General features: G+C 38.4%; 1 protein-coding gene across 4 annotated transcripts in view; it reads right to left on the minus strand.

Moving 5' to 3' along the window:
• The window catches only part of EEA1 (early endosome antigen 1), a 525,485-nt gene that overhangs the window by 76,045 nt on the left and 424,961 nt on the right, over positions 1-24,479 (minus strand). For all 4 annotated transcript variants that reach the window (XM_082635349.1, XM_082635350.1, XM_082635351.1 and 1 more), the window contains 6 exons: positions 24,320-24,448; positions 19,715-19,839; positions 5,847-5,901; positions 5,685-5,750; positions 3,763-3,802; positions 2,152-2,265 (listed from right to left, as the gene is read on the minus strand). In XM_082635349.1, the coding sequence (XP_082491475.1) occupies positions 2,152-2,265; positions 3,763-3,802; positions 5,685-5,750; positions 5,847-5,901; positions 19,715-19,839; positions 24,320-24,448 (529 nt within the window). The remainder of the gene's footprint in view (positions 1-2,151; positions 2,266-3,762; positions 3,803-5,684; positions 5,751-5,846; positions 5,902-19,714; positions 19,840-24,319; positions 24,449-24,479) is intronic.

Raw genomic sequence — 24,479 nt, forward strand, 5'->3', positions numbered from 1 at the left:
TTTCCTCTTTTACAGCTGTTAGCAGTTGCCTTATGTATAGAGGTGCTCCTATGTTGGGTACATATATATTTATATTTGTTATATCTTCTTCTTGGATTGATCCCTTGATCATTATATAGCGTCCTTCCTTGTCTCTGGTAACATTCTTTATTTTAAAGTCTATTTTATCTGATATGAGCATTGCTACTCCAGCTTTCTTTTGATTTCCATTTGCATGGAATATCTTTTTCCATGCCCTCACTTTCAGTCTGTATGTGTCCCTAGGTCTGAAGTGGGTCTCTTGTAGACAGCATATATATGGGTCTTTTTTTTGTATTCATTCAGCGAGCCTGTGTCTTTTGGCTGGAGCATTTAATCCATTCACGTTTAAGGTAATTATCGATATGTATGTTCCTATGACCATTTTCTTAATTGTTTTGGGTTTGTTTTTGTAGGTCCTTTTCTTCTCTTGTGTTTCCCACTTAGAGAAGTTCCTTTAGCATTTGTTGTAGAGCTGGTATGGTGGAGCTGAATTCTCTTAGCTTTTGCTTGTCTGTAAAGCTTTTGATTTCTCCATCCAAACTGAATGAGATCCTTGCCTGGTAGAGTAATCTTGGTTGTAGGTTCTTCCCTTTCATCACTTTTAAGTATATCATGCCACTCCCTTCTGGCTTTTAGAGTTTCTACTGAGAAATCAGCTGTTAACCTTATGGGAGTTCCCTTGTATGTTATTTGTCATTTTTCCCTTGCGGTTTTCAATAATTTTTCTTTGTCTTTAATTTTTGCCAATTTGATTACTAAGTGTCTCAGTGTGTTTCTCCTTGGGTTTCTCCTGCATGGGACTCGCTGCGCTTCCTGGACTTTGGTGGCTATTTCCTTTCCCATGTTAGGTTAGTATTCAACTATAATCTCTGCAAATATTTTCTCTGGTCCTTTCTCTCTCTCTTCTCCTTCTGGGACCCCTATAATGCGAATGTTGTTGCGTTTAATGTTGTCCCAGAGGTCCCATAGGCTGTCTTCATTTCTTTTCATTCTTTTTTCCTTATTCTGTTCTGCAGCAGTGAATTCCACCATTCTGTTTTCCAGGTCACTTATCTGCTTTTCTCCCTCAGTTATTCTGCTATTGATTCCTTCTAGTGTAGGTTTCATTTCAGTTATTGTATTGTTCATATCTGTTTGTTTGTTCTTTAATTCTTCTAGGTCTTTGTTAAACATTTCTTGCATCTTCTCGATCTTTGCCTCCATTCTTATTCCGAGGTCCTGGATCATCTTCACTATCATCATTCTGAATTCTTTTTCTGGAAGGTTGCCTATCTCCACTTCATTTAGTTGTTTTTCTGGGGTTTTATCTTGTTCCTTCCTCTCGTACATAGCCCTCTGCCTTTTCATCTTGTCTATCTTTCTGTGAATGTGGTTTGTGTTCCACAGGCTGCATGACTGTAGTTCTTCTTGCTTCTGCTGTCTGCCCTCTCGTGCTAAATGATAAACTTTAGGGCTTCCCTGGTGGCGCAGTGGTTGAGAGTCTGCCTGCCAATGCAGGCGACACGGGTTTGTGCCCCAGTCCGGAAGATCCCACGTGCCGCGGAGCGGCTGGGCCCGTGAGCCATTGCCGCTGAGCCTGCGTGTCCGGAGCCTGTGCTCCGCCACGGGAGAGGCCACAATGGTGAGAGGCCCAAGTACCACAAAAAAAAAAAAAAAAACTTTAAATGATCAAATGTTTTTGTCTACATAAATTCCACACAGCGATAAATTACTAATTAGCATTTTAATGTATACTTAATCACATACAATATATTACCTAAAAGCATGTATATGTAGTTTAAAAAATTATATGTGATTGTTAGCATAACCAAATGTTAAATCTGTACTATATTATTTAACTTCTTCAAAATGTTACTTGTTAATCTTTAAGCATACCCCAAAAGAAAATTCACCTTCTGTAAAAATCAAGAAGAATTTTACAGAGAAAATCAGTCCTTTGAAAGGAGGAGGTGGGAGAACAAACAAAATAACTTATATAGCAACTGTATTATCATTAAATGCCAGTAATCACCACCACAATCTATAACAAATGCTTTATCACACTAAAATACACTGTTTATTTCTAGGATATACAATGGCAAAATTGTAATGATATTGATATATTGGCTAAATAATTCTGATTTAATTTACCTGCAATTTCAGTGGCAAGTTGGGCTGCTTTCTGTTCAAATAAGTCTTTCATTTGCTTAATATTAAAATTTTCTGTTTGGGCTTCTTCTAACTGCTGTTCCAGAGACTGTAGTTCTACAAAAAAGTACAGTAATTATTCAAATACAATGTGAATTACATTTCCTAAATTGTTATTACTTATAATCATTGTAGAAGTTAAAGACAATCAACATATGTCTACTAGCCAATTACTAGTAGAGTATCTTCACATTTTAAAAATTAAGCATAGGGCTTCCCTGGTTAAGAATCCACCTGTCAATGAAGGGGACACAGGTTGGAGCCCCGGTCCAGGAAGATCCTACGTGCCTCAGAGCAAGTAAGCCCATGCGCCACAACTACTGAGCCTGCGCTCTAGATCCCGCGAGCCACAACTACCGAGCCCACGTGCCGCAAATACTGAAGCCTGCGCGCCTAGAGCCCATGCTCTGCAACAAGAGAAGCCACTGCGATGAGAAGCCTGCACACCGCAACGAAGAGTAGCCCCAGCTCGCCGCAACTAGAGAAAGCCGGCGCGCAGCAACAAAGACCCAATGCAGCCAAAAATAAAATAAATAAATTTATTTTTTAAAAAAAGAATTAAGCATAGCCAATTCATTTAAGGCTCAAGTCATAGTTTACAAACATGTAAAACAAATGAAAGGAATATACAGCAACCATACCCAAATAATTTATAAATATTTGTTTAAGGATTATTTTTTTTTTTTTTTTTTTTTTTTTTTTTTCTTTTTGTGGTACGCGGGCCTCTCACTGTTGTGGCCTCTCCCGTTGCGGAGCACAGGCTCCGGACGCGCAGGCTCAGCGGCCATGGCTCACGGGCCCAGCCGCTCCGCGGCATGTGGGATCCTCCCAGACCGGGGCACGAACCCGTATCCCCTGCATCGGCAGGCGGACTCTCAACCACTGCGCCACCAGGGAGGCCCAAGGATTATTTTGAATTCACATTTCTCCGTTATTTTCCTATATCTGTCAACTGACCAAAAAGGAATATATCCTGTGCCTCTGATGAAATATGTCACAATGTGAAATGAAATTAGAACTGTTTTAAGAACAATCAAGGTCTTAAATAAAATAATCAATTAAAATATGCAGTCAACTCCTACTACTTCATTCTCATAAAGAAAAGGGATATCAGAGGGACATTAAATACAATAGCTAATCTCAAAATATAATTTTGATTATTCATTGCGCATTCCTCCAGTTAAAGTACATTACAAAGATGCTAGTTTCATAATTTTTTTACTTCAAGAGAAAAAACAGCATCGCTCTTTAATACAGATCTAAATTTTCATTAACCACCATATTAATGTAATATTTCAGGAGTTTCTTTCTAACTTCAGAATATAATGAACTAAAACAGGACTAAGATTTCATTAACTGATTAAGTTACAAAGTTCACAGGTAATAAATACTCTTGGCCTAGAATATGACTGTTATCGTCACTGTTTTAAAGCCATAAAGTATAATCACAAAATAAAATTCTTGTAGCAAGCATCACAGAAAAAGAAAGAAGTAAAAAAGGATGAGAAAGAAGAAATAGAAAAATGAAAAAATAACAGCTTCAAGTAAAGTTACCTGCTGATGAATCAGCCACTAATCCATCAGGTTTAGACTCCTCAATGAAAACAAAAAACATAAACAAATACATTAAAAGGAAAAGACAATACTGTTAAAATTGCCAATGTGAAAAAAAATCTCTGAAATCCACATTCTGTCAGGTAAGTAGCAAGATTTTGATGAAAATCAAATCTTGGCCTGCTCACCTAAGGTATGACTAGGCAGTCTGGAATAATGATGTAACTGTAGCTCACTGATTCTAAGAATTCTTTTATGTTAACATATATTAAATTTTTATGAGTCTTGCCAAGATGGCATCTTAAATTCCATAAATACAGTAATAAGTAACATAAACTATCACAATTATAAAAATAGATTCTAAAGCAAATACTTAAGTTGGCAGATAAGATTCAATCCTATAATATTCAAAAATTTTTATAAGCTGAAATATGCCATGAAACTAACACTACTAAAAAACTGGCTTTAAAAACATAAATTTTTAATTCCAGATTATAAATTGTCTTTAAAGGAGCTGAAATAAAGAATGTATTCCATAAGGTTTAATTTATCCCATGCATTAGGAATAAAATAATATACCACCTAGTCATTATTTCCATATTCTAAAGAATTATACATATCTGAAAAAGCTTCATAAGGTATCTCATAGTACATCTGACTTTTTATTTTCCTATACATTGGATTTAGACATACTGATTGCTAATAATCATCAGTATTTAAAATACATTTTCCCCCAAAGGTAAATTTCTTATCAAGGCAATTGCACTATGGGAATGTATTTATTATAAATGTAAAATAGCCATATCAAATGTAGTAAACAATTTCCTCTGCGTTTTCAGGTGCGGAAAATAATACAGCTCATGTTTGAGTGATTGTTAATGGCATCTATGTAAAACATACATAAGTGAACTATAAGTATTTTAGATTACTAAAAACCTCTTTAATGCATCCTCAATTATAGAAACTGAGCAGTAATAAGACTGATATCTTTTTATCCATTTATTTGTTTTTTTTCCTAGTCCAAATCACAATTTTTGGTGAAAAGACAAAAAGACCAACTGGGAGTCATAATGTGCTAAGATAATGTGCACAGGGATCAGTAATTACTTTATAAAAGTATTAGAGCTATTGTTAAAGGGTGTCAGTTTTATTCTAACAAATGAAAACTATATATGTATTTGGTAAAATTCATTATTCTATGATTCTTTATGTAAGTTTAGTATAAAAGTCAAAATAATTTTAGTATAAAAATCATAATTGGTTAAGACATTGTTTAGAAAATACATTAAGCTATAAAGAACATATATATATAAAGAATCTAAGATATCAAGTGAAATCCCTCAAAATAACCACTTTTGATACCACAATGATTTTGTTGTTCTTTTCCCTATATATTATTTTTATGGAAAGTTGTGTAGTACATATGTGCCTGTGTGTGTACAAAGACACAAATGTTTTTTAACATCATTAATACATCAGTTTTCCCATGTTTTCAAACAATCTCCACTAATATAAACTGTAAGCAGCTACTAATAGTTCTGTCCTTATTAATAGACATTTTAGTGATTTCCAATTTGTCACAAACACAAATGCTTTGAAGAGCTTCACTACTGTTTGAACCTATATTTCTTAACCATTTAGGTATATTGTCAGAAAATAAGAATAATGTTTTAAACAATCCATAGGTAAATGATTCTTAATGGAGCACCTTTAAGGAGTTACATCTGACCTTCCCACATATTAGTTATATTGGTTTGCATTCATTAGTACTACAAAGGATATACATGTAGGCTAATACACAGAGAAACAAATTAGGAAGTTATTCATATCAGGCCACCTGTTTACAAAAAAGTATTATGCTTAATTTTCAACAATGAAAATGAACAACTAATAACACACTTCAAGTATTTAAAAGCAATTACTTGCTGCTGCAGCCCTTGAAATTTTTCTAATTCTTTCTTTAATTCTTCTGAGTACCATTTTTCCTCCTAAGAGAAGAAATCGGTTTTTAATCAGTAAATTGTAAAAGATTTTATTTATCTGAAACACTGAAAATAAACAAGTATAATCATTTTTAGTTTTACCTTAAGTGAAGCCTGTAGGTCTTGGACCTCCTGTCTGAGTAGTGCTATGTCATCTCTAAACATAAGTTGAAAAAAGAAAGGAATTAATAGTTAATGTTCTTTAACAAATCATGGCCAGTGACTGCATATTAGTATTCTAATTTTCTCAAGTCTTAAAAAAAATACTATAGATTTTATGTATAGTGGCATGTATATATATATATATATAGAATCCTTGGGAAAATAATTTTATTCCTAAAGCACATTGTCTATAAATGGAAGAACATTTTCTCATGGAAATGATAAAACTGACTGTCAAGAACCTGAGCCAAAAGCAAAATATCTCCCATTAATTTACCAGCGATAAGCATCAATGGCTTCCTATTGCGATTAGTGTAAAATCTAAACTCATTAACAAGGACTATAAAATCTGCACAATCTACTCCCTGCCTTACCACTCTCACCCTCATTACTTTAGCTCTAACAATTCTGGCTTCTTTCTGTTTCTTGAGTCTGAAATGCTCTTTCCTGTCAAAACCTCACATTCTGTTCACCTCACCTAATTCTCAGTCAGTCTGACAAAGGAATGGTGAGCAGACACCTCAAGGCCCTAATGCAGGAAAAAGATTCCATGAGAAAACACATTTAGGATTATTCTTGTGGATATGAGGAACATATCTTCCCCTGTTGGATTACAAATAGCAGAAAAAGGGAGTCTCCTTCCTCCACGCCACTCCAATGGCTGCCATGGTAGAAGACATAAAACTGAACTGAGGTGACTGGGAATACTCAAGTTAACTGATTCTAGTACAAAGGGAACAGAACGGGATCAGTTCTAATGTTTCAGAAGACCAAGTCCACACCAGCACAAGCATATCAGAAAATAAAAGATAATGGGACATACTGGTGGGAGAATTATTCTCTAGGATGGGAGTGGGGGTAGAGAACAAATAGACAGAGTCAGCTTCATCTGTGAAACATGGTTAATGATAGAAAAAGAAGGAAACTGCCAACAAAAAAAAATGTAAAAGATGGAGAAATAAGTCCTCTACCTTTGGTAGCCATTCATATGTAAAGAATTAATTCATTATTCAACAGAACTCATCTATGCCAGACTCTCAAGTTGTTCAGTTTAATGGGGGAAGTAAACATGTAAAGAAGTAAGAGTAACAGACCATCAGTTCTATGATAAAAATAAAAACAGAGGCATAGGGACTTCCCTGGTAGTGCAATGGTTAAGAATCCACCTGCCAATGCAGGGAACACGGGTTCAATCCCTGGTCCAGGAAGATCCCACATGCCGTGGAGCAACTAAGCCCGTGCGCCACAACTACTGAGCCTGTGCTCTAAAGCCCACGAGCCACAACTACTGAGCCCGCGTGACACAACTACCGAAGCCCGAGCGCCTAGAGCCCATGCTCCACAACAAGAGAAGCCACCGCAATGAGAAGTCCACACACCACAACAAAGAGTAGCCACCACTCGCCGCAACTAGAGAAGGCCCCCACACAGCAACAAAAACCCAATGCAACCAAAAATAAATCAATTAATTTTTTTAAAAAACAGAGGCATAAAGATAGTGATCGCTTCTACTTACAAGCACTTCATGATGGAGATAAACTTTGAGGTGACGTCTTTAATCTCTGAATACAAAAGTAAAACTGGATAATAGATTCCTGTTTCTTTTGTTGACTCTTAAAATTTGTCTTTTTATGACACTTTCATTAGTTTTCATTTCTTTATTTCGTGTGTGTGTGTGTGTGTGTCTCCCCTCCCCTCCCTCTCTCCCATGTGGTCCTATGAACTTACCCAACTTGTAGAAACCACCTGCCAACTTAGTCTTAATATGAGAAGAACACAGGGAACACTTAGTCTTAATATGTGTATAGAAAAGTGTGTATGTGTTTTAAGTTTTCCCTACTCTTTATTAATCTTCCAACTCTATGTATAAACTAAAATGATGAAGAGAGGAATTAATAACAATATTCTTGAAAGGCTAATATAAAATTGAATGAAATTGCGAGGAAGATAAAGGGAGATAATTCCAATTCAACTTCTAATTGGGTGGGCTCAGTTGCTCCAATTAATCTTTTAAAAAGTGCCACTTAACAAATTTTTAAAGCAATTTGCCTAGCAAAGACAATCTTTTGAAACGTGTAACATATCAAAGCAATCTAGGATATTTACAAAAGAAAATTAGGAAACATCAATCAAAATTTTAAAGAGAAACTTTATCCAAAAATTCCATTTCTAGAAATTTATCTTCCAGATATATTCAAATATGTGCAAATGTTATGTCCACAAGGACATATACCACAACAACATTTATAATTACAAAACACTGGAAATAGCCTAAATGCTATGAACAGGAGAATGATAAAATTCCATGCAGTCATTAAGAAGAATGAGATAGCTTTACCTGCATTGATATGAAACAATCCATAAGATACACAGAGAAACAAAAGGTATAGGACAATGTAGAACTTCTGTTTTATGTAATTACATATATTTATATATTTCTTTATATACACACAGATATAAGCATATGTGTATACATGCATACACTATCTCTGTAAATATACACAAGAAACTGATGATAAGTAAGAGGCTAGGGGGAAAGGGTGGCAAGGAGTCAATTTATACCACATAATTTTTTGAACCATTTGAATTTTGTATTCTGCATATGCTATCCATACATCTAATTTTAAAATCTGGATCCCAGAAAACTAATGCATCACGTTTCATATATATGATTGATGTTGATGGAATTCTCCGTTTGCCCTATGTTAACTGTAGAGCTTTAAAACAAAAAGGCTTCATGACCCACCTAAGTCACATGGGCTTTGACCTAGAAGATATATCTTGCCCATAGTCACATGCTACCCAATATGTTATAGAAGGGCAGGATGTAATTTTAAGAAATTGGAGAGGTACAGGAAGATGGGAAGAACACATATAGTAACAAATAAACCTGGAAAAGTATACACTGACTATTCCATAAACAATGAGAAACTAGTGAAAGTTAATATTCAGAATAAAGCTATCAAATTTCCATTTTCAGAATACTAGTCTGGGGCTTCCATGGTAGCACAGTGGTTAAGAATCCACCTGCCAATGCAGGGGACATGGGTTCGAGCCCTAGTCCGGGAAGATCCCACATGCCACGGAGCAACTAAGCCCGTGCGCCACAACTACTGAGCTTGCGCTCTAGACCCCGTGAGCCACAGCTACTGAGAATGCATGCCACAATTACTGAAGCCCATGCGCCTAGAGTCCGTGCTCCACAACAAGAGAAGCCACTGCAATGAGAAGCCTGCGCACCACAACGAAGAGCAGCCCCTGCTCGCTGCAACTAGAGAAAGCCCACATGCAGCAAAGAAGACCCAACGCAGCCAGAAATAAATTAAATAAATTTATTTTTTAAAAAAAGAAAAAGAATACTAGTCTGGCAGCAATGTGGAGAGTTAAGTAGAGAGGTACAAGACATAGGGAGAGAGCCAACTATAAATACTGAAAAATATTTTTGAGTGAGAGATGATGAAGCCTAAACTAAGGCGTAGCAGGGAAGATAAAAAAAGGTTGTAAGAGGGGCTTCCCTGGTGGCACAGTGGTTAAGAGTCTGCCTGCCGATGCGGGGGACATGGGTTCGTGCCCCAGTCTGGGAGGATCCCACATGCCGCAGAGCGGCTGGGCCCGTGAGCCATGGCCGCTGAGCCTGCGCGTCCAGAGCCTGTGCTCCACAACGGGAGAGGCCACAACAGTGAGAGGCCCGCGTACCACAAAAAAAAAGAAAAAGGTTATAAGAGCTGTTAAGGAGATAGAATTAACTGAACTTTGTGACAGATCAAATAGGGGAGGGTAAGTGTGTAAAAATGAGAATATCCAATTTTCTGGCTTTAGTAACTTGGTGGAAAGATAATGTTGCCATTAACCAGAAGAAGTAACAGTAGGTAAGGAAAAGGTTTAGAAGGAAATATAATGAACCCTGGGAGGAACAACCAAGATGGCGGAAGAGTAAGACGCGGAGATCACCTTTCTCCCCACAGATACATCAGAAATTCATCTACACGTGGAGCAACTCCTACAGAACACCTACTGAACGCTGACAGAAGACCTCAGACCCCCCAAAAGGCAAGAAACTCCCCACATACCTGGGTAGGGCAAAAGAAAAAAGAATAAACAGAGACAAAAGGATAGGGACGGGACCTGCACCAGTGGGAGGGAACCGTGAAGGAGGAAAGGTTTCCACACACTAGAAGCCCCTCCGCGGGCGGAGGCTGCGGGTGGCGGAGGGGGAAAGCTTCGGAGTAGCCGAGGAGAGCACAGCAACAGGGGTGCGGAGGGCAAGGCGGAGAGATGCCCGCACAGAGGATCGGTGCCCTCAGGCACACACCAGCCAGAGAGGCTTGTCTGCTCGGCCGCCGGGGCAGGCGGGGCTGGGAGCTGAGGCTTGGGTACCGGGTTTCGGTTGGAGCGCAGGGAGAGGACTGGGGCTGGCGGCAGGAAGAGAGCCTGAAGGGGTTGGTGCGCCGCAGCTAGCCCGGAGGGAGTCCGGGAGAAAAGTCTGGAGCTGCCGAAGAGGCAAGAGACTTTTTCTTCCCTTTTGTTTCCTGGTGCGTGAGGAGAGGGCATTAAGAGCACTGCTTAAAGAAGCTCCAGAGACGGGCGCGAGCCGCGGCTGAAGGCGCGGACCCCAGAGACGGGCGTGGGACACTGGGGCTGCTGCTGCCGCCGCCACAAGGCCTGTGTGTGAGCGCAGGTCACTGCCCAGCCCCCCTTCCGGAGAGCCTGTGCAGCCCGCCACTGCCGGGGTCCCAGGACCCAGGGACGGCTTCCCCGGGAAAGCGCACGGAGCGCCTCGGGCTGGTGCAACGTCACACCGGCCTTTGCCGCCGCAGGCCCGCCCCGCACTGCGTGCCCCTCCCTCCCCTCGGCCTGAGTGAGCCGGAGCCCCCAAATCAGCCCCCGAATCAGCGGATCCTTTAAACCCGTCCTGTCTCAGCGAAGAACGGACGCCCTCCGGCGACCTGAGCAGAGGCGGGGCCAGGTCCAAGGCTGAGACCCGGGAGCTGTGAGAGCAGAGGAGAGACAGGGAAATCTCTCTGTGCAGCCTCGGAGGCAGCGGATTAAAGCTCCACGGTCCGCTTGATGTGCCCTGCGTCTGTGGAGTGCATGAATAGACAGCGAATCATCCCAAATTGAGGAGGTGGACTTTGAGGACAAGATTTAAGACTTTTTCCCCTTTTCCTCTTTTTACAACAAATTATCCCAAATTAAGGAGGTGGACTTTGAGAGCAAGATTTTCGATTTTTCCCCCCTGTTCTCTTTTTGTGAATGTGTGTGTGTATGCTTCTGTGTGAGATTTTCTCTGTATAGCTTTGCTTCCACCATAGGTCCCAGGGTTCTATCCGTCCGTTTTTTTTTTATAATTACTTTTTTATTTTTAATAATGCTACTATATTTTATACTTTGTTCTATTTTACTTTATCTTCTCTCTTTCTTTTTTCCTACCTTCCCTTCCTCCCTCCCTACCTCCGCCCCTTTCTTTCTTTTCCTTCCCACCTCCCTCCCTCCCTTCTTCCTTTCACTTTCTTTCCTTCCTCCCTCCCTCCCTTCTTCCTTTCACTTTCTTTCTTTCCTTCCTCCCTCCCTCCTTTCTTTCTCTTTCTTCCTTCCTTCCTTCCTTTCTTTCCTTCTTCCTTTCTTTCTCTCTCTCTTTCTTTCTTCTACTAATTCTTTCTTTCTACTTTTTCTCCCTTTTATTCTGAGCCGGGTAGATGAAAGGCTCTTGGTGCTGCAGCCAGGAGTCAGTGCTGTGCCTCTGAAGTGGGAGAGCCAACTTCAGGACACGGGTCCACAAGAGACCTCCCAGCTCCACATAATATCAAGCAGCGAAAATCTCCCAGAGATCTCCATCTCAACACCACCACCCAGCTTCAGTCAACGACCAGCAAGCTACAGTGCTGGTCACCCTATGCCAAGCAACTAGCAAGACAGGAACACAACCACACCCATTAGCAGAGAGGCTGCCTAAAAACATAATAAGGCCACAGGCACCCCAAAACACACCACCAGACGTGGACCTGTCCACCAGAAAGACAAGATCGAGCCTCAACCACCAGAACACAGGCACTAGTCCCCCCCACCAGGAAGCCTACACAACCCACTGAACCAACCTTAGCCACTGGGGACAGACACCAAAAACAACGGGAACTACGAATCTGCAGCCTGCAAAAAGGAGACCCCAAACACAGGGAGATAAGCAAAATGAGAAGACAGAAAAACACACAGCAGGTGAAGGAGCAAGATAAAAACCTACCAGACCTAACAAATGAAGAGGTAATAGGCAGTCTACCTGAAAAAGAATTCAGAATAATGATAGTAAAGATGATCCAAGATTCTATTTCCATGATCCAAAATCTTGGAAATAGAATAGACAAAATGCAAGAAACAGTTAACAAGGACCTAGAAGAACTAAAGATGAATCAAGCACCGATTAAAAACACAATAAATGAAATGAAAAATACTCTAGATGGGACCAATAGCAGAATAACTGAGGCAGAAGAACGGATAAGTGAGGTGGAAGATAAAATAGTGGAAATAACTGATGCAGAGCAAAATAAAGAGAAAAGAGTGAAAAGAACAGAGGACACTCTCAGAGACCTCTGGGACAACATTAAACGCACCAACATTCGAATTATAGGGGTTCCAGAAGAAGAAGAGGAAAAGAAAGGGACTGAGAAAATATTTGAAGAGATTATAGTTGAAAACTTCCCTAATATGGGAAAGGAAATAGTTAATCAAGTCCAGGAGGCACAGAGAGTCCCATAAAGAATAAATCCAAGGAGAAATACGCCAAGACACATATTAATCAAACTGTCAAAAATTAAACACAAAGAAATCATATTAAAAGCAGCAAAGGAAAAACAACAAATAACACACAAGGGAATCCCCATCAGGTTAACAGCTGATCTCTCAGCAGACACTCTACAAGCCAGAAGGGAGTGGCAGGACATAATTAAAGTGATGAAGGAGAGGAACCTGCAACCAAGATTACTCTACCCAGCAAGGATCTCATTCAGATTTGATGGAGAAATTAAAACCTTTACAGACAAGCAAAAGCTGAGAGAGTTCAGCACCACCAAACCAGCTTTACAACAAATGCTGAAGGAACTTCTCTAGGCAAGAAACACAACAGAAGGAAAAGACCTACAATAACAAACCCAAAACAATTAAGGAAATGGGAATAGGAACATACATATCAATAATTACCTTAAATGTAAATGGACTAAATGCTGCCACCAAAAGACACAGATTGGCTGAATGGATACAAAAACAAGACCCATATATATGCTGTCTACAAGAGACCCACTTCAGACCTAGAGACACATACAGATTGAAAGTAAGGGGATGGAAAAAGATATTCCATGCAAATGGAAATCAAAAGAAAGCTGGAGTAGCAATTCTTATATCAGACAAAATAGACTTTAAAATAAAGACTATTAGAAGAGACAAAGAAGGACACTACATAATGATCAAGGGATCGATCCAAGAAGAAGATATAACAATTGTAAATATTTATGCACCCAACATAGGAGTACCTCAATACATAAGGCAAATACTAAAATACAGCCATAAAAGGGGAAATCAACAGTAACACACTCATAGTAGGGGACTTTAACACCCCACTTTCACCAATGGGCAGATCATCCAAAATGAAAACAAATAAGGAAACACAAACTTTAAATGATACATTAAAAAGGATGGACTTAATTGATATTTATAGGACATTCCATCCAAAAACAACAGAATACACATTTTTCTCAAGTGCTCATGGAACATTCTCCAGGATAGATCATATCTTGGGTCACAAATCAAGCCTTGGTAAATTTAAGAAAATTGAAATTGTATCAAGTATCTTTTCTGACCACAATGCTATGAGACTAGACATCAATTACAGGAAAAGATCTGTAAAAAATACAAACACATGGAGGCTAAACAATACACTACTCAATAACGAAGTGATCACTGAAGAAATCAAAGAGGAAATAAAAAAATACCTAGAAACAAATGACAATGGACACACGATGACCCAAAACCTATGGGACGCAGCAAAAGCAGTTCTAAGGGGGAAGTTTATAGCAATACAATCCCACCTTAAGAAACAGGAAACATCTCGAGTAAACAACCTGACCCTGCACCGAAAGCAATTAGAGAAAGAAGAACAAAAAACCCCCAAAGTTAGCAGAAGGAAAGAAATCATAAAGATCAGATCAGAAATAAATGAAAAAGAAATGAAGGAAACAATAGCAAAGATCAATAAAACTAAAAGCTGGTTCTTTGAGAAGATAAACAAAATTGATAAACCATTAGCCAGACTCATCAAGAAAAAAAGGGAGAAGACTCAAATCAGTAGAATTAGAAATGAAAAAGGAGGGGCTTCTCCGGTGGCGCAGTGGTTGAGAATCTGCCTGCCAATGCAGGGGATATGGGTTCGAGCCCTGGTCTGGGAAGATCCCACATGCCGCGGAGCGGCTAGGCCCGTGAGCCACAACTGCTGAGCCTGCGCATCTGGAGCCTGTGCTCCGCGACGAGAGGCCACGACAGTGAGAGGCCCGCGCACTGCGATGAAGAGTAGCCCCCGCTCCCCGCAACTAGAGAAAGCCCTTGCACAGAAATGAAGACCCAACACACCCAAAAATGAATAAATAAATAATTATATTTTAAAAAAAAAAAGAAATGAAAAAGGAGAAGTAACAACTGACACTGCAGAAATACAAAAGATCATGAGAGATTACTACAAGCAACTCTATGCCAATAAAATGGACAACCTGGAAGAAATGGACAAATTCTTAGAAATGCACAACCTGCCAAGAATGAATCAGGAAGAAATAGAAAATATGAATAGACCAATCACAAGCACTGAAATTGAAACTGTGATTAAAAATCTTCCAACAAACTAAAGCCCAGGACCAGATGGATTCACAGGCGAATTCTATCAAACATTTAGAGAAGAGCTAACACCTATCCTTCTCTAACTCTTCCAAAATATAGTAGAGGGAGGAACACTCCCAAACTCATTCTACGAGGCACCATCACCCTGATACCAAAACCAGACAAAGACGTCACAAAGAAAGAAAACTACAGGCCAATATCACTGATGAACATAGATGCAAAAATCCTCAACAAAATACTAGCAAACAGAATCCAACAGCACATTAAAAGGATCATACACCATGATCAAGTGGGGTTTATTCCAGGAATGCAAGGATTCTTCAATATACGCAAATCAATCAACGTGATACACCATATTAACAAGTTGAAGGAGAAAAACCATGATCATCTCAATAGATGCAGAGAAAGCTTTCGACAAAATTCAACACCCATTTATGATAAAAACCTTGCAGAAAGTAGGCATAGAGAGAACTTTCCTCAACATAATAAAGGCCATATATGACAAACCCACAGCCAACATCTTCCTCAATGGTGAAAAACTGAAACCATTTCCACTAAGATCAGGAACAAGACAAGGCTGCCCACTCTCACCACTCTTATTCAACATAGTTTTGGAAGTTTTAGCCACAGCAATCAGAGAAGAAAAGGAAATAAAAGGAATCCAAATTGGAAAAGAAGAAGTAAAGCTGTCACTGTTTGCAGATGACATGATGCTATACATAGAGAATCCTGAAGATGCTACCAGAAAACTACTAGAGCTAATCAATGAATTTGGTAAAGTAGCAGGATACAAAATTAATGCACAGAAATCTCTGGCATTCCTGTACACTAACGATGAAAAATCTGAAAGTGAAATCAAGAAAACACTCCCATTTACCATTGCAACAAAAAGAATAAAATATCTAGGAATATACCTACCTAAGGAGACAAAAGACCTGTATGCAGAAAATTATAAGACATTGATGAAAGAAATTAAAATGATACAAATAGATGGAGAGATATACCATGCTCCTGGATTGGAAGAATCAATATTGTGAAAATGACTCTACTACCCAAAGCAATCTACAGATTCAATGCAATCCCTATCAAACTACCACTGGCATTTTTCACAGAACTAGAACAAAAAATTTCAAAATTTGTTTGGAAAAACAAAAGACCCCGAATAGCCAAAGCAATCTTGAGAACGAAAAACGGAGCTGGAGGAATCAGGCTCCCTGACTTCAGACTATACTACAAAGCTGCAGTAATCAAGACAGTGTGGTACTGGCACAAAAACAGAAAGATAGATCAATGGAACAGGATAGAAAGCCCAGAGATAAACGCACGCACATATGGTCAACTTATCTTTGATAAAGGAGGCAGGAATGTACAGTGGAGAAAGGACAGCCTCTTCAATAAGCGGTGCTGGGAAAACTGGACAGGGACATGTAAAAGTATGAGATTAGATCATTCCCTAACACCATACACAGAAATAGGCTCAAAATGGATTAAAGACCTAAATGTAAGGCCAGAAACTATCAAACTCTTAGAGGAAAACATAGGCAGAACACTCTATGACATAAATCACAGCAAGATCCTCTTGGACCCACCTCCTAGAGAAATGGAAATAAAAACAAAGATAAACAAATGGGACCTAATGAAACTTCAAAGCTTTTGCACAGCAAAGGAAACCATAAACAAGACCAAAAGACAACCTTCAGAATGGGAGAAAACATTTGCAAATGAAGCACCTGACAAAGGATTAATCTCCAAAATTTATAAGCAGCTCATGCAGCTCAATAGCAAAAAAACAAACAACCCAATCCAAATATGGGCAGAAGACTTAAATAGGCATTTCTCCAAAGAAGATATACAGACTGCCAACAAACACATGAAAGAATGCTCAACATCATTAATCATTAGAGAAATGCAAATCAAAACTACAATGAGATATCATCTCACACCAGTCAGAATGGCCATCATCAAGAAATCTAGAAACAATAAATGCTGGAGAGGGTGTGGAGAAAAGGGAACACTCTTGCACTGCTGGTGGGAATGTGAATTGGTACAGCAGCTATGGAGAACAGTATGGAGGTTCCTTAAAAAACTAAAAATAGAACTACCGTATGACCCAGCAATCCCACTACTAGGCATATACCCTGAGAAAACCATAATTCAAAAAGAGACATGTACCAAAATGTTCATTGCAGCTCTATTCACAATAGCCCGGAGATGGAAACAACCCAAGTGTCCATCATCGGATGAATGGATAAAGAGGATGTGGCACACATATACAATGGAATATTACTCAGCCATAAAAAGAAATGAAACTGAGCTATTTGTAATGAGGTGGATAGACCTAGAGTCTGTCATACAGAGTGAAGTAAGTCAGAAAGAGAAAGACAAATACCGTATGCTAACACATATATATGGAATTTAAGAAAAAAAATGTCATGAAGAACTTAGGGGTAAAACAGGAATAGAGACACAGACCTACTGGGGGTGGGCTTGGGGATATGGGGGGGTGGGCTGTGACGGGGCAGGGGAGAGGCATGGACGTGTATACACTGCTGGGCGTCGGGTGGATGGATGGTGGGGGGCGGCTGCGTGGCGCGGGGGGATCGGCTCGGTGCTTTGTGGCCGCCTGGAGGGGTGGGATGGGGAGGGTGGGAGGGAGGGAGACGCAGGAGGGAGGGGATGTGGGAACAGATGTATATTTATGACTGATTCACTTTGTTGTTAAGCAGAGACTAATAAAAAAAATAAATTAAAAAAAAAAAAAAGAATGCCCAGAGGGTGGAATCCCAGCAATGCCACTGACTCTGATCTTGGGCAAATTATTTCAACACTCTTGTACCTCTATGTCCTTGTCTATAAAATGGGGGAAATATTAGTACCTACCTCAGAGTTAGGACGATTGAGAGCATTACTCTCTGTCACGTGCTTAGAACAGCACCTCACACATTATAAATTCTCAATAAACGTTATCATTTAATGTTAATATATATATATAATGAACCCTGTTTTCAAATGTCAACAGGGAGATGTTCTTTTGGAACATCTAAGAGAAGATACCTAGTAGGCAACTTGGGAGATAATTCTAGGTTGGAGATGTAGTTTAGGAGGAAGTCATGGATATGAATATTACCCCAAGTCCATTATATAGAGGAAGGGAGTACATTAAACAGATCAAGAAAGAATCATCACAATGATGTGCTGCCTCAGAAGAGTAGAAGGAAAGAGAGCCAGAAGAACCAAATTGTGCAGAGATTGTAATAAATAGTCTACAAAGACGGCTGCCATCAAGTTCTTCCCTTCCTATACACAGAAGCCACTCCTCCACTGAAAGATAGAGCTTACTTCTTGGCCTCTTCAATCTGAGCTGGCCCTCAGATTCCTGAGCACTCCTGTGGCTACAATGACCAATAAAATATGGCAGAAGTGACACTCTGAAACTTTTGAAGCCAGGCCTTAAGACAACTGGCAGCTTCTGTTTCTTTCCTCTTGTAATGCTCTTTATCAGAACCCAACTGCTGGCCTGTAAGTCGAAGCAGCTGCAAAGAGAGGCCTACATGAAGGAGAACTGAGTCCCCTGATATACAGCCCCAGCTGAGCTGACAGCCAGCATCCAGCATCATCTCCCAGCCATGAATGTGAGGTCATTTTGGACCTTCTGGCCTTCCCAGCACCCAACTCTACATAACTGAAAGCAGAACCATCCAGTCAAATCGAAGAATCATGAGAAGTAATACAGAGTTACAGTTTTAAACCACTAGGTTTGGGGTGGACTATTACACACAGTTATAGATGACCAAAACAGAGGTCAAGTAAAATAAAAACTGAAAATAATCCAGGTTTTTTTTTTACCGTTGACCTTTGAAGAAGTATTTTCAGGAGAATCGTAGGGCAAAAACCAGGTTTTAGTGAGCTAAACACTGGATAAAAAGTTAAGAAGCAAGAACACAGGTAGACTATGGATGTTTTTACGTTGAAAGTTCATGTACTGGGCACTAATTCACAGCTGAGAAAGCAACTCTGTTAAACTGACACTAAATATATTAACATTTATATATAAGTATATATTTTATATCTATCTCCTAACAAATGACAAAAGAACAGTACCCAAAATTATTGACTCATACATAAAAATCCTAAAGAGCACTAATAGTCATGTAAAAGGGAAGATTCATATTTCCCAAAAGCTCTGGTTTTCCCACATATTTTAATAAAATAAAACAACCATATTTTATAGTTCTACATTATCTATCAACCACAATGTGGTCATAATACTTTTCCTTAATGTAGTGTCCTTTATGCTATAGCATATTAACCAATTAAGAGGCTTTTTTTTAAAGAAAAACATGAAAAACAATTTTTTACAAGTAGAATAAAATCAAGTTTTCTTCCTTAGTGGGAATATAAGACAAGAGTCCTTACCAGTAGAAGAAGAAAAGCAAAGTCATACTGTTGAATGCTGTTCTAAATAATTATATTTTAGTTCATTCTTAAAATGGTCAGGCAAAATTGTCAAGAAGCAGAATGTGTTATGTGTGCTTGCTGTTATATTGGTGAGTACAAAAAAATGTTTTTTAATAATTATTAAATTTAATTCTTTGCTAAATTCATTATTTTAACAACTTACTGTAAAATCTTCTAAACAAAGCATATCATTCCTTATTAAGCAGAATTGCTAAATAAAATTTAACCTTTTAAAAAAATCACAATCTTTATTAAAAATATAAACCTGTGAACCATATTGTAGATGCTGGTATAGATAGCTTTTGGTCAAGGATAGGATTGGTTATAACAATAAAAGATGAAGGCTATGCTAAAAGAAGATAGATTTAAATTAAATAATATAAAAACACTACTCTTTTCGAAAACTAAGTATTCATGATTAAACAATGATATCACATGCATTCACTACATTACACTTCCAAACTATTATACTGTACCGCTTCAGAGCCAGAGCTTCCCCTCCATGACTCGAATCATTACCAGCATCGTGGACTGCCTCATAGTGTTTGAAAAGTTCATCAGCAGATCCAAGAGATTTCATACACTGGGGACATATGAAACCCTACAGAAAGAGGCAGAAAAAGGTTTCAAAATAGTATTTAGTATTGCAAAATAACCATTTGTATGTTATGAAATACAGTCATATGTATTATTCATACCAATAGGTAAATTGTAATTTACAGTGTTAAGCCCAAATTCTGGTATTGTGCAAAGGTACATCACTGCCTATCCTGGTTGCAGTTTACAAAATGTTTTTTAAAACCCTTACAACCATCTTTTAGGTTGAATAAATTAATGGCTAGAATATAGAATTCTAATCTGAGAAGTTAGTTCTAATCTAGAAGTCTAGTTGAGAAGACTTGCCATTATATCTTCCATCTCTCTAGATATCTCCCTTAGTAAAACAATATCTGCTCCAATCTACTGCACAGGAATAACCAAAATATTAAGAACATGAAGCACTCTCATCATTGAGAAAAAAGGTAATATAAATAACTCATAATTACCACAGAGTATCTACAATGGTTGAGAAGTATTTTCATCAGTAAATTCCTTGCTAACTTAAGATTAACACTATAAAAGCTTAAAATTAATATATAGCCCCATAAAATATTAAAAACTTATAAATAATCCCAGAATTATTATATAGTTATGGCATACAAGGTTCTGCAGGTATAGTCCCCCAATGACCTAACCAATCTGATCTCTGGACATCCCTTACTGTATATAACATGCTTCAACTATACTGAAGCACCTATGTTTCCCTGAACACACCACAGTATCTCACATTTTTATGCCTTTGCATGTATTGCTTTTTTCCTCCAGCATTCTCATCATCAGTTTGTCAAGTTTCTACATCCACTATAATGCACAACACAATGAAGCTTTTAATCTATGTTTCCCTAATGGCTAGTGTAGTATTTTGAACATACCATATACTTTCTACAGGGTGTACTTATTTAATGAAATATGAATGAACCTGGCAGGGCAGAATTTGGCAAAAAAGCCGAAGAGCTTTAACAGCTTGCAGATTATAAAACCTTCCAAAGGATAGACTGAGCTAGGTAATAAGTACTCCGGACACATAAAAACTAAGAATAAACAAGTAACTTCTGCTCCTTTGTTGGGTGCTATACAAATAACATACCCTCACATCATTTATGCACATCATATGGCAGAATCAAGGCTCAATGAACGTAACATTACCAGACAATGGTATAACAGAAGTATTGATATATATAAAGAACTATAGGAGCACAAGGATCCAAATCTGCCTGTGGCAGCAGTTAATGCTTCCCCAAAACTAAACACACACGTACACACACACACACACACACATTATGTATATGTGTATATATACATATATGTAGACATATGTCTATATGAGACACTGGAATTAGGTACTGAATAGGAGTTTACTTGTCAGAAATAAAGGCATTCTAAGCAAATGGGGGAGCATGAACAAAGAGGTAGGAAAAGGTATGAAACACAGTCACGCTGCACTTGGGAAACAGAGGTATGTTCTGATCACAGAGCCAGAGTGAAGGGCAGGGGCGCTACAGGTGAATGAATGCAATGATCTCTTCTGAAACTTCTAAAGTAAGCAAAGACAGCAGTACTGAGGGTGTGCCTTTGGACATCAGAATAATGCCATTAGGATCCAGAGATATGTGATGCTCAGCACTGTCTTCTGAATGAATGAATGCCCCCAGCCTGTGTGTTAATCTACTTGGTATTATCTTTTTTCAAAGCCACCATCATATTTCATAATGGCTCTATATTAAGCTCTATTTGGTACTTTTATAACTTCTGCCCAGTAACTGCTGTACCACACTAGTTAACACGCTTTTAGTGCAACAGCACATAAACCCCTATAATATTTAGCTTGTCATTTCTCTTTCGTCTCAGCTTCTGCTAGTAACTAGAAGGCAAATTACAGTGTTCCTCAGGAAATCCACATCCCAATTATGCTATTTAATCTTCACAACTTTGGCTTTTTGACCACTGTCTTTACTTCCAAGTTTTGGCTCGAGATACCCAAGGACGCCAAAAAGCTAATGATCCCATTAGGGTATGCCATACTTTCTTAAAGCTTCTAAACATTACCAGGTTAATACTCCAGAAAGAACTGATTCATCCCTAAAGAGAAATTTTAGAAATTCAGTAATACACATTTAGAAATATTCCATCTAAGTAAATTTCCCATGTGATTAGGGCTTGCATGTTTAAATAAAACTTCAATTTTGGGACATTTCTGATGAAAATAATTCTAAAATACATATATGCACTTCCTCACCTACTTAAACAGATGATATTAAACCTTTGCTGAATGTCCCAGAAGCATAAATATTAATCACTGAATGGGTGTCTTCCACTCTATTAATTCTGGCAAGTCTCTAATTCCTGTACCCACATTCTATAGTTTTTCTTACACCCTGTTTTGTCTTGCAACAATCATTTCTAAAAATTATTCCTATGCTATTTCTAGCAATGCTTGCCTGATATGGATAGGAAAGATAGATTAAGGGGAAAAAAGGTTATTAAACCACATCACTCATTTAAAATAAAAGTAAAGGGACTTCCCTGGTGGTCCAGTGGTTAAGAATCCACCTTCCAATGCAGGGGATGCGGTTTGATCCCTGGGCAGGGAACTAAGACCATACATGCCGTGGAGCAACTAAGCCCGCGTGCCACAACTACAGAGCTCATGTGCTCTGGAGCCTGCGTGCCACAACTACTGAGCCTGCACGCTGCAGTGAAAGATCCTGCATGCCACAACTAAGACCCAACGCGGCCAAAAATAAAAATAAATATTTATTTTTTTAAAAAGTAAAATAAGCTCAGAATGAATACCTGAGGGATGTCCCATGAATAGAGTGCATGACCTTTAGTTCATGGGCTTTGTGATACTAATTCTGGATATTAAGAGACGCCTCTATTTTTTCTAAACTATCTTCAAGGGAATTAAGGTTGCTAGATAACTTACAAACAGTAAAAAACCAAACAATAATACACCAAAGTAGCCAGCTACATTTTATTTCCCTTAATCATTCCAAATATCTCACCTACTCACTCTCTCTCTCTCTCTCTCTCTCTCTCTCTCTCTCTCTCTCTCAAATACACACACACACACACACACACAATGTTGACTTAAGACTAAAAGTATTAAATTCCTTACTGTTAGTTTTCAGTTATCTGTAATCCTTTCTCAGATCCACCATAGCTAAGAACTTAGCTTAACTTGATACTTATGATACCCTATTGTACCAAGTGTCCTTTCAGTTAAAAGGAAAGTTCTTATTTAAGTGACAGGTAGGTAAGATAGTCACTTTTGATTTTGGCTAAGCCATAAAGAAAAGTTGACCCATATGTTCTGTAAGAAAAACAACTGGTAAAATGCTAAGCAGAGTTCCAAGAGTCTTTTAGGCCTCTATCTTTGCTCACATTGCCTCCGTAGTTTAACTGGTGTCCTATTTGCACTCATTTCCCCACCACCCTAGAGAATGTCTGGTTTAATTGTTCCCCTCTTCAAGTTCTTCTGCAGTTCCCCTCAAGCTGAATCAGACATTGTACTCTTTTTGCAAATATCTATCAGAAAAACTTCCTGGCATAGAGACCATATCTTATTTACCTTTTTATCTCCTGTACCTACCAAAATACCTGGCACATAAGAGGTACTCTATTAATGTTAAATAAGTGAAAGTTTGGTGAGATCGTCTTCTTATACATCATTAACTCATAGGAAAGAGTAAGTCTGATTTTTTTGTCTTTCATGGTAAAAAAAAAGTTTCATTCTTTTAAAAGATTTGTAAAAGAATTTTTTAAAAAGCTACGTCTCCCTTTGTTTTTAGAATACTGTAGTAATTTTCAAAGTAAGGAGGTATATCAAGATCATCTGAGAAATTTTTTCCAGACTAAAAATGGGCAACACTTCCCCTCACTCGCTCCCACTCCCAGCCTTCTGTATACACCAGCCTCACACACTACAGAGAAACATTTGGGTGGCCCATGATTAATAACACGTGTATATCATTCTGTCACTTCCAACAGGTCTGGGGAATCAAAACAAAGACTGAAACAGTGGTAGATCCAGATTCTAATGCTGTATATTTTTCCAAATAAAGACAGTAACAGTTGACATGCAAAGTCCTCTTTCTATGTAAGAGTAAAGCATATTAACCTAAAGCATTTTAAAACATTCATTAATAAAACATTAACTACATAATAAAGATATAACTTACAAATGTTGAAATAAAAAACATTCACTTTATATTTTCAAATTTCATGGCAAAATTTATGCAAAAATATAAACTTAAACTTTTGTATGTTTACAGATTCACAAAAAGACTGCTACAAACAGAAAGAACAGCCGACTTCCCAAGAGCCTCTTTTCCTTATTAAACCTTCTTAGAGCATGCATAATTAAAGCAATCCACATTCCCTTATAGCAGAAAAAGTTAAGCAACACTGAGGCAAGGAAAAACAAAGCTATTTTGAGCAACCCAAAACCAAGCTGCTAAAACAAAATATTCAGGACCCACAGTAACACTGGAGTCATTAAGAAGAAGTTCCTGTCCTCTTGTCTCATTTTCAGCGTGCACTTTCTGGTAATGCTCCGACAAATCAATAGCAGTTATACACCTTTTCATACATAATGGACAGATGAAACCCTGTGAAATAACAACTTTTAGGAGGATATAC

The sequence above is a fragment of the Mesoplodon mirus genome (genome assembly GCF_964341445.2).
Source record: "Mesoplodon mirus genome assembly, chromosome: 11".
NCBI classification, from domain to species: Eukaryota; Metazoa; Chordata; class Mammalia; order Artiodactyla; family Ziphiidae; genus Mesoplodon; species Mesoplodon mirus.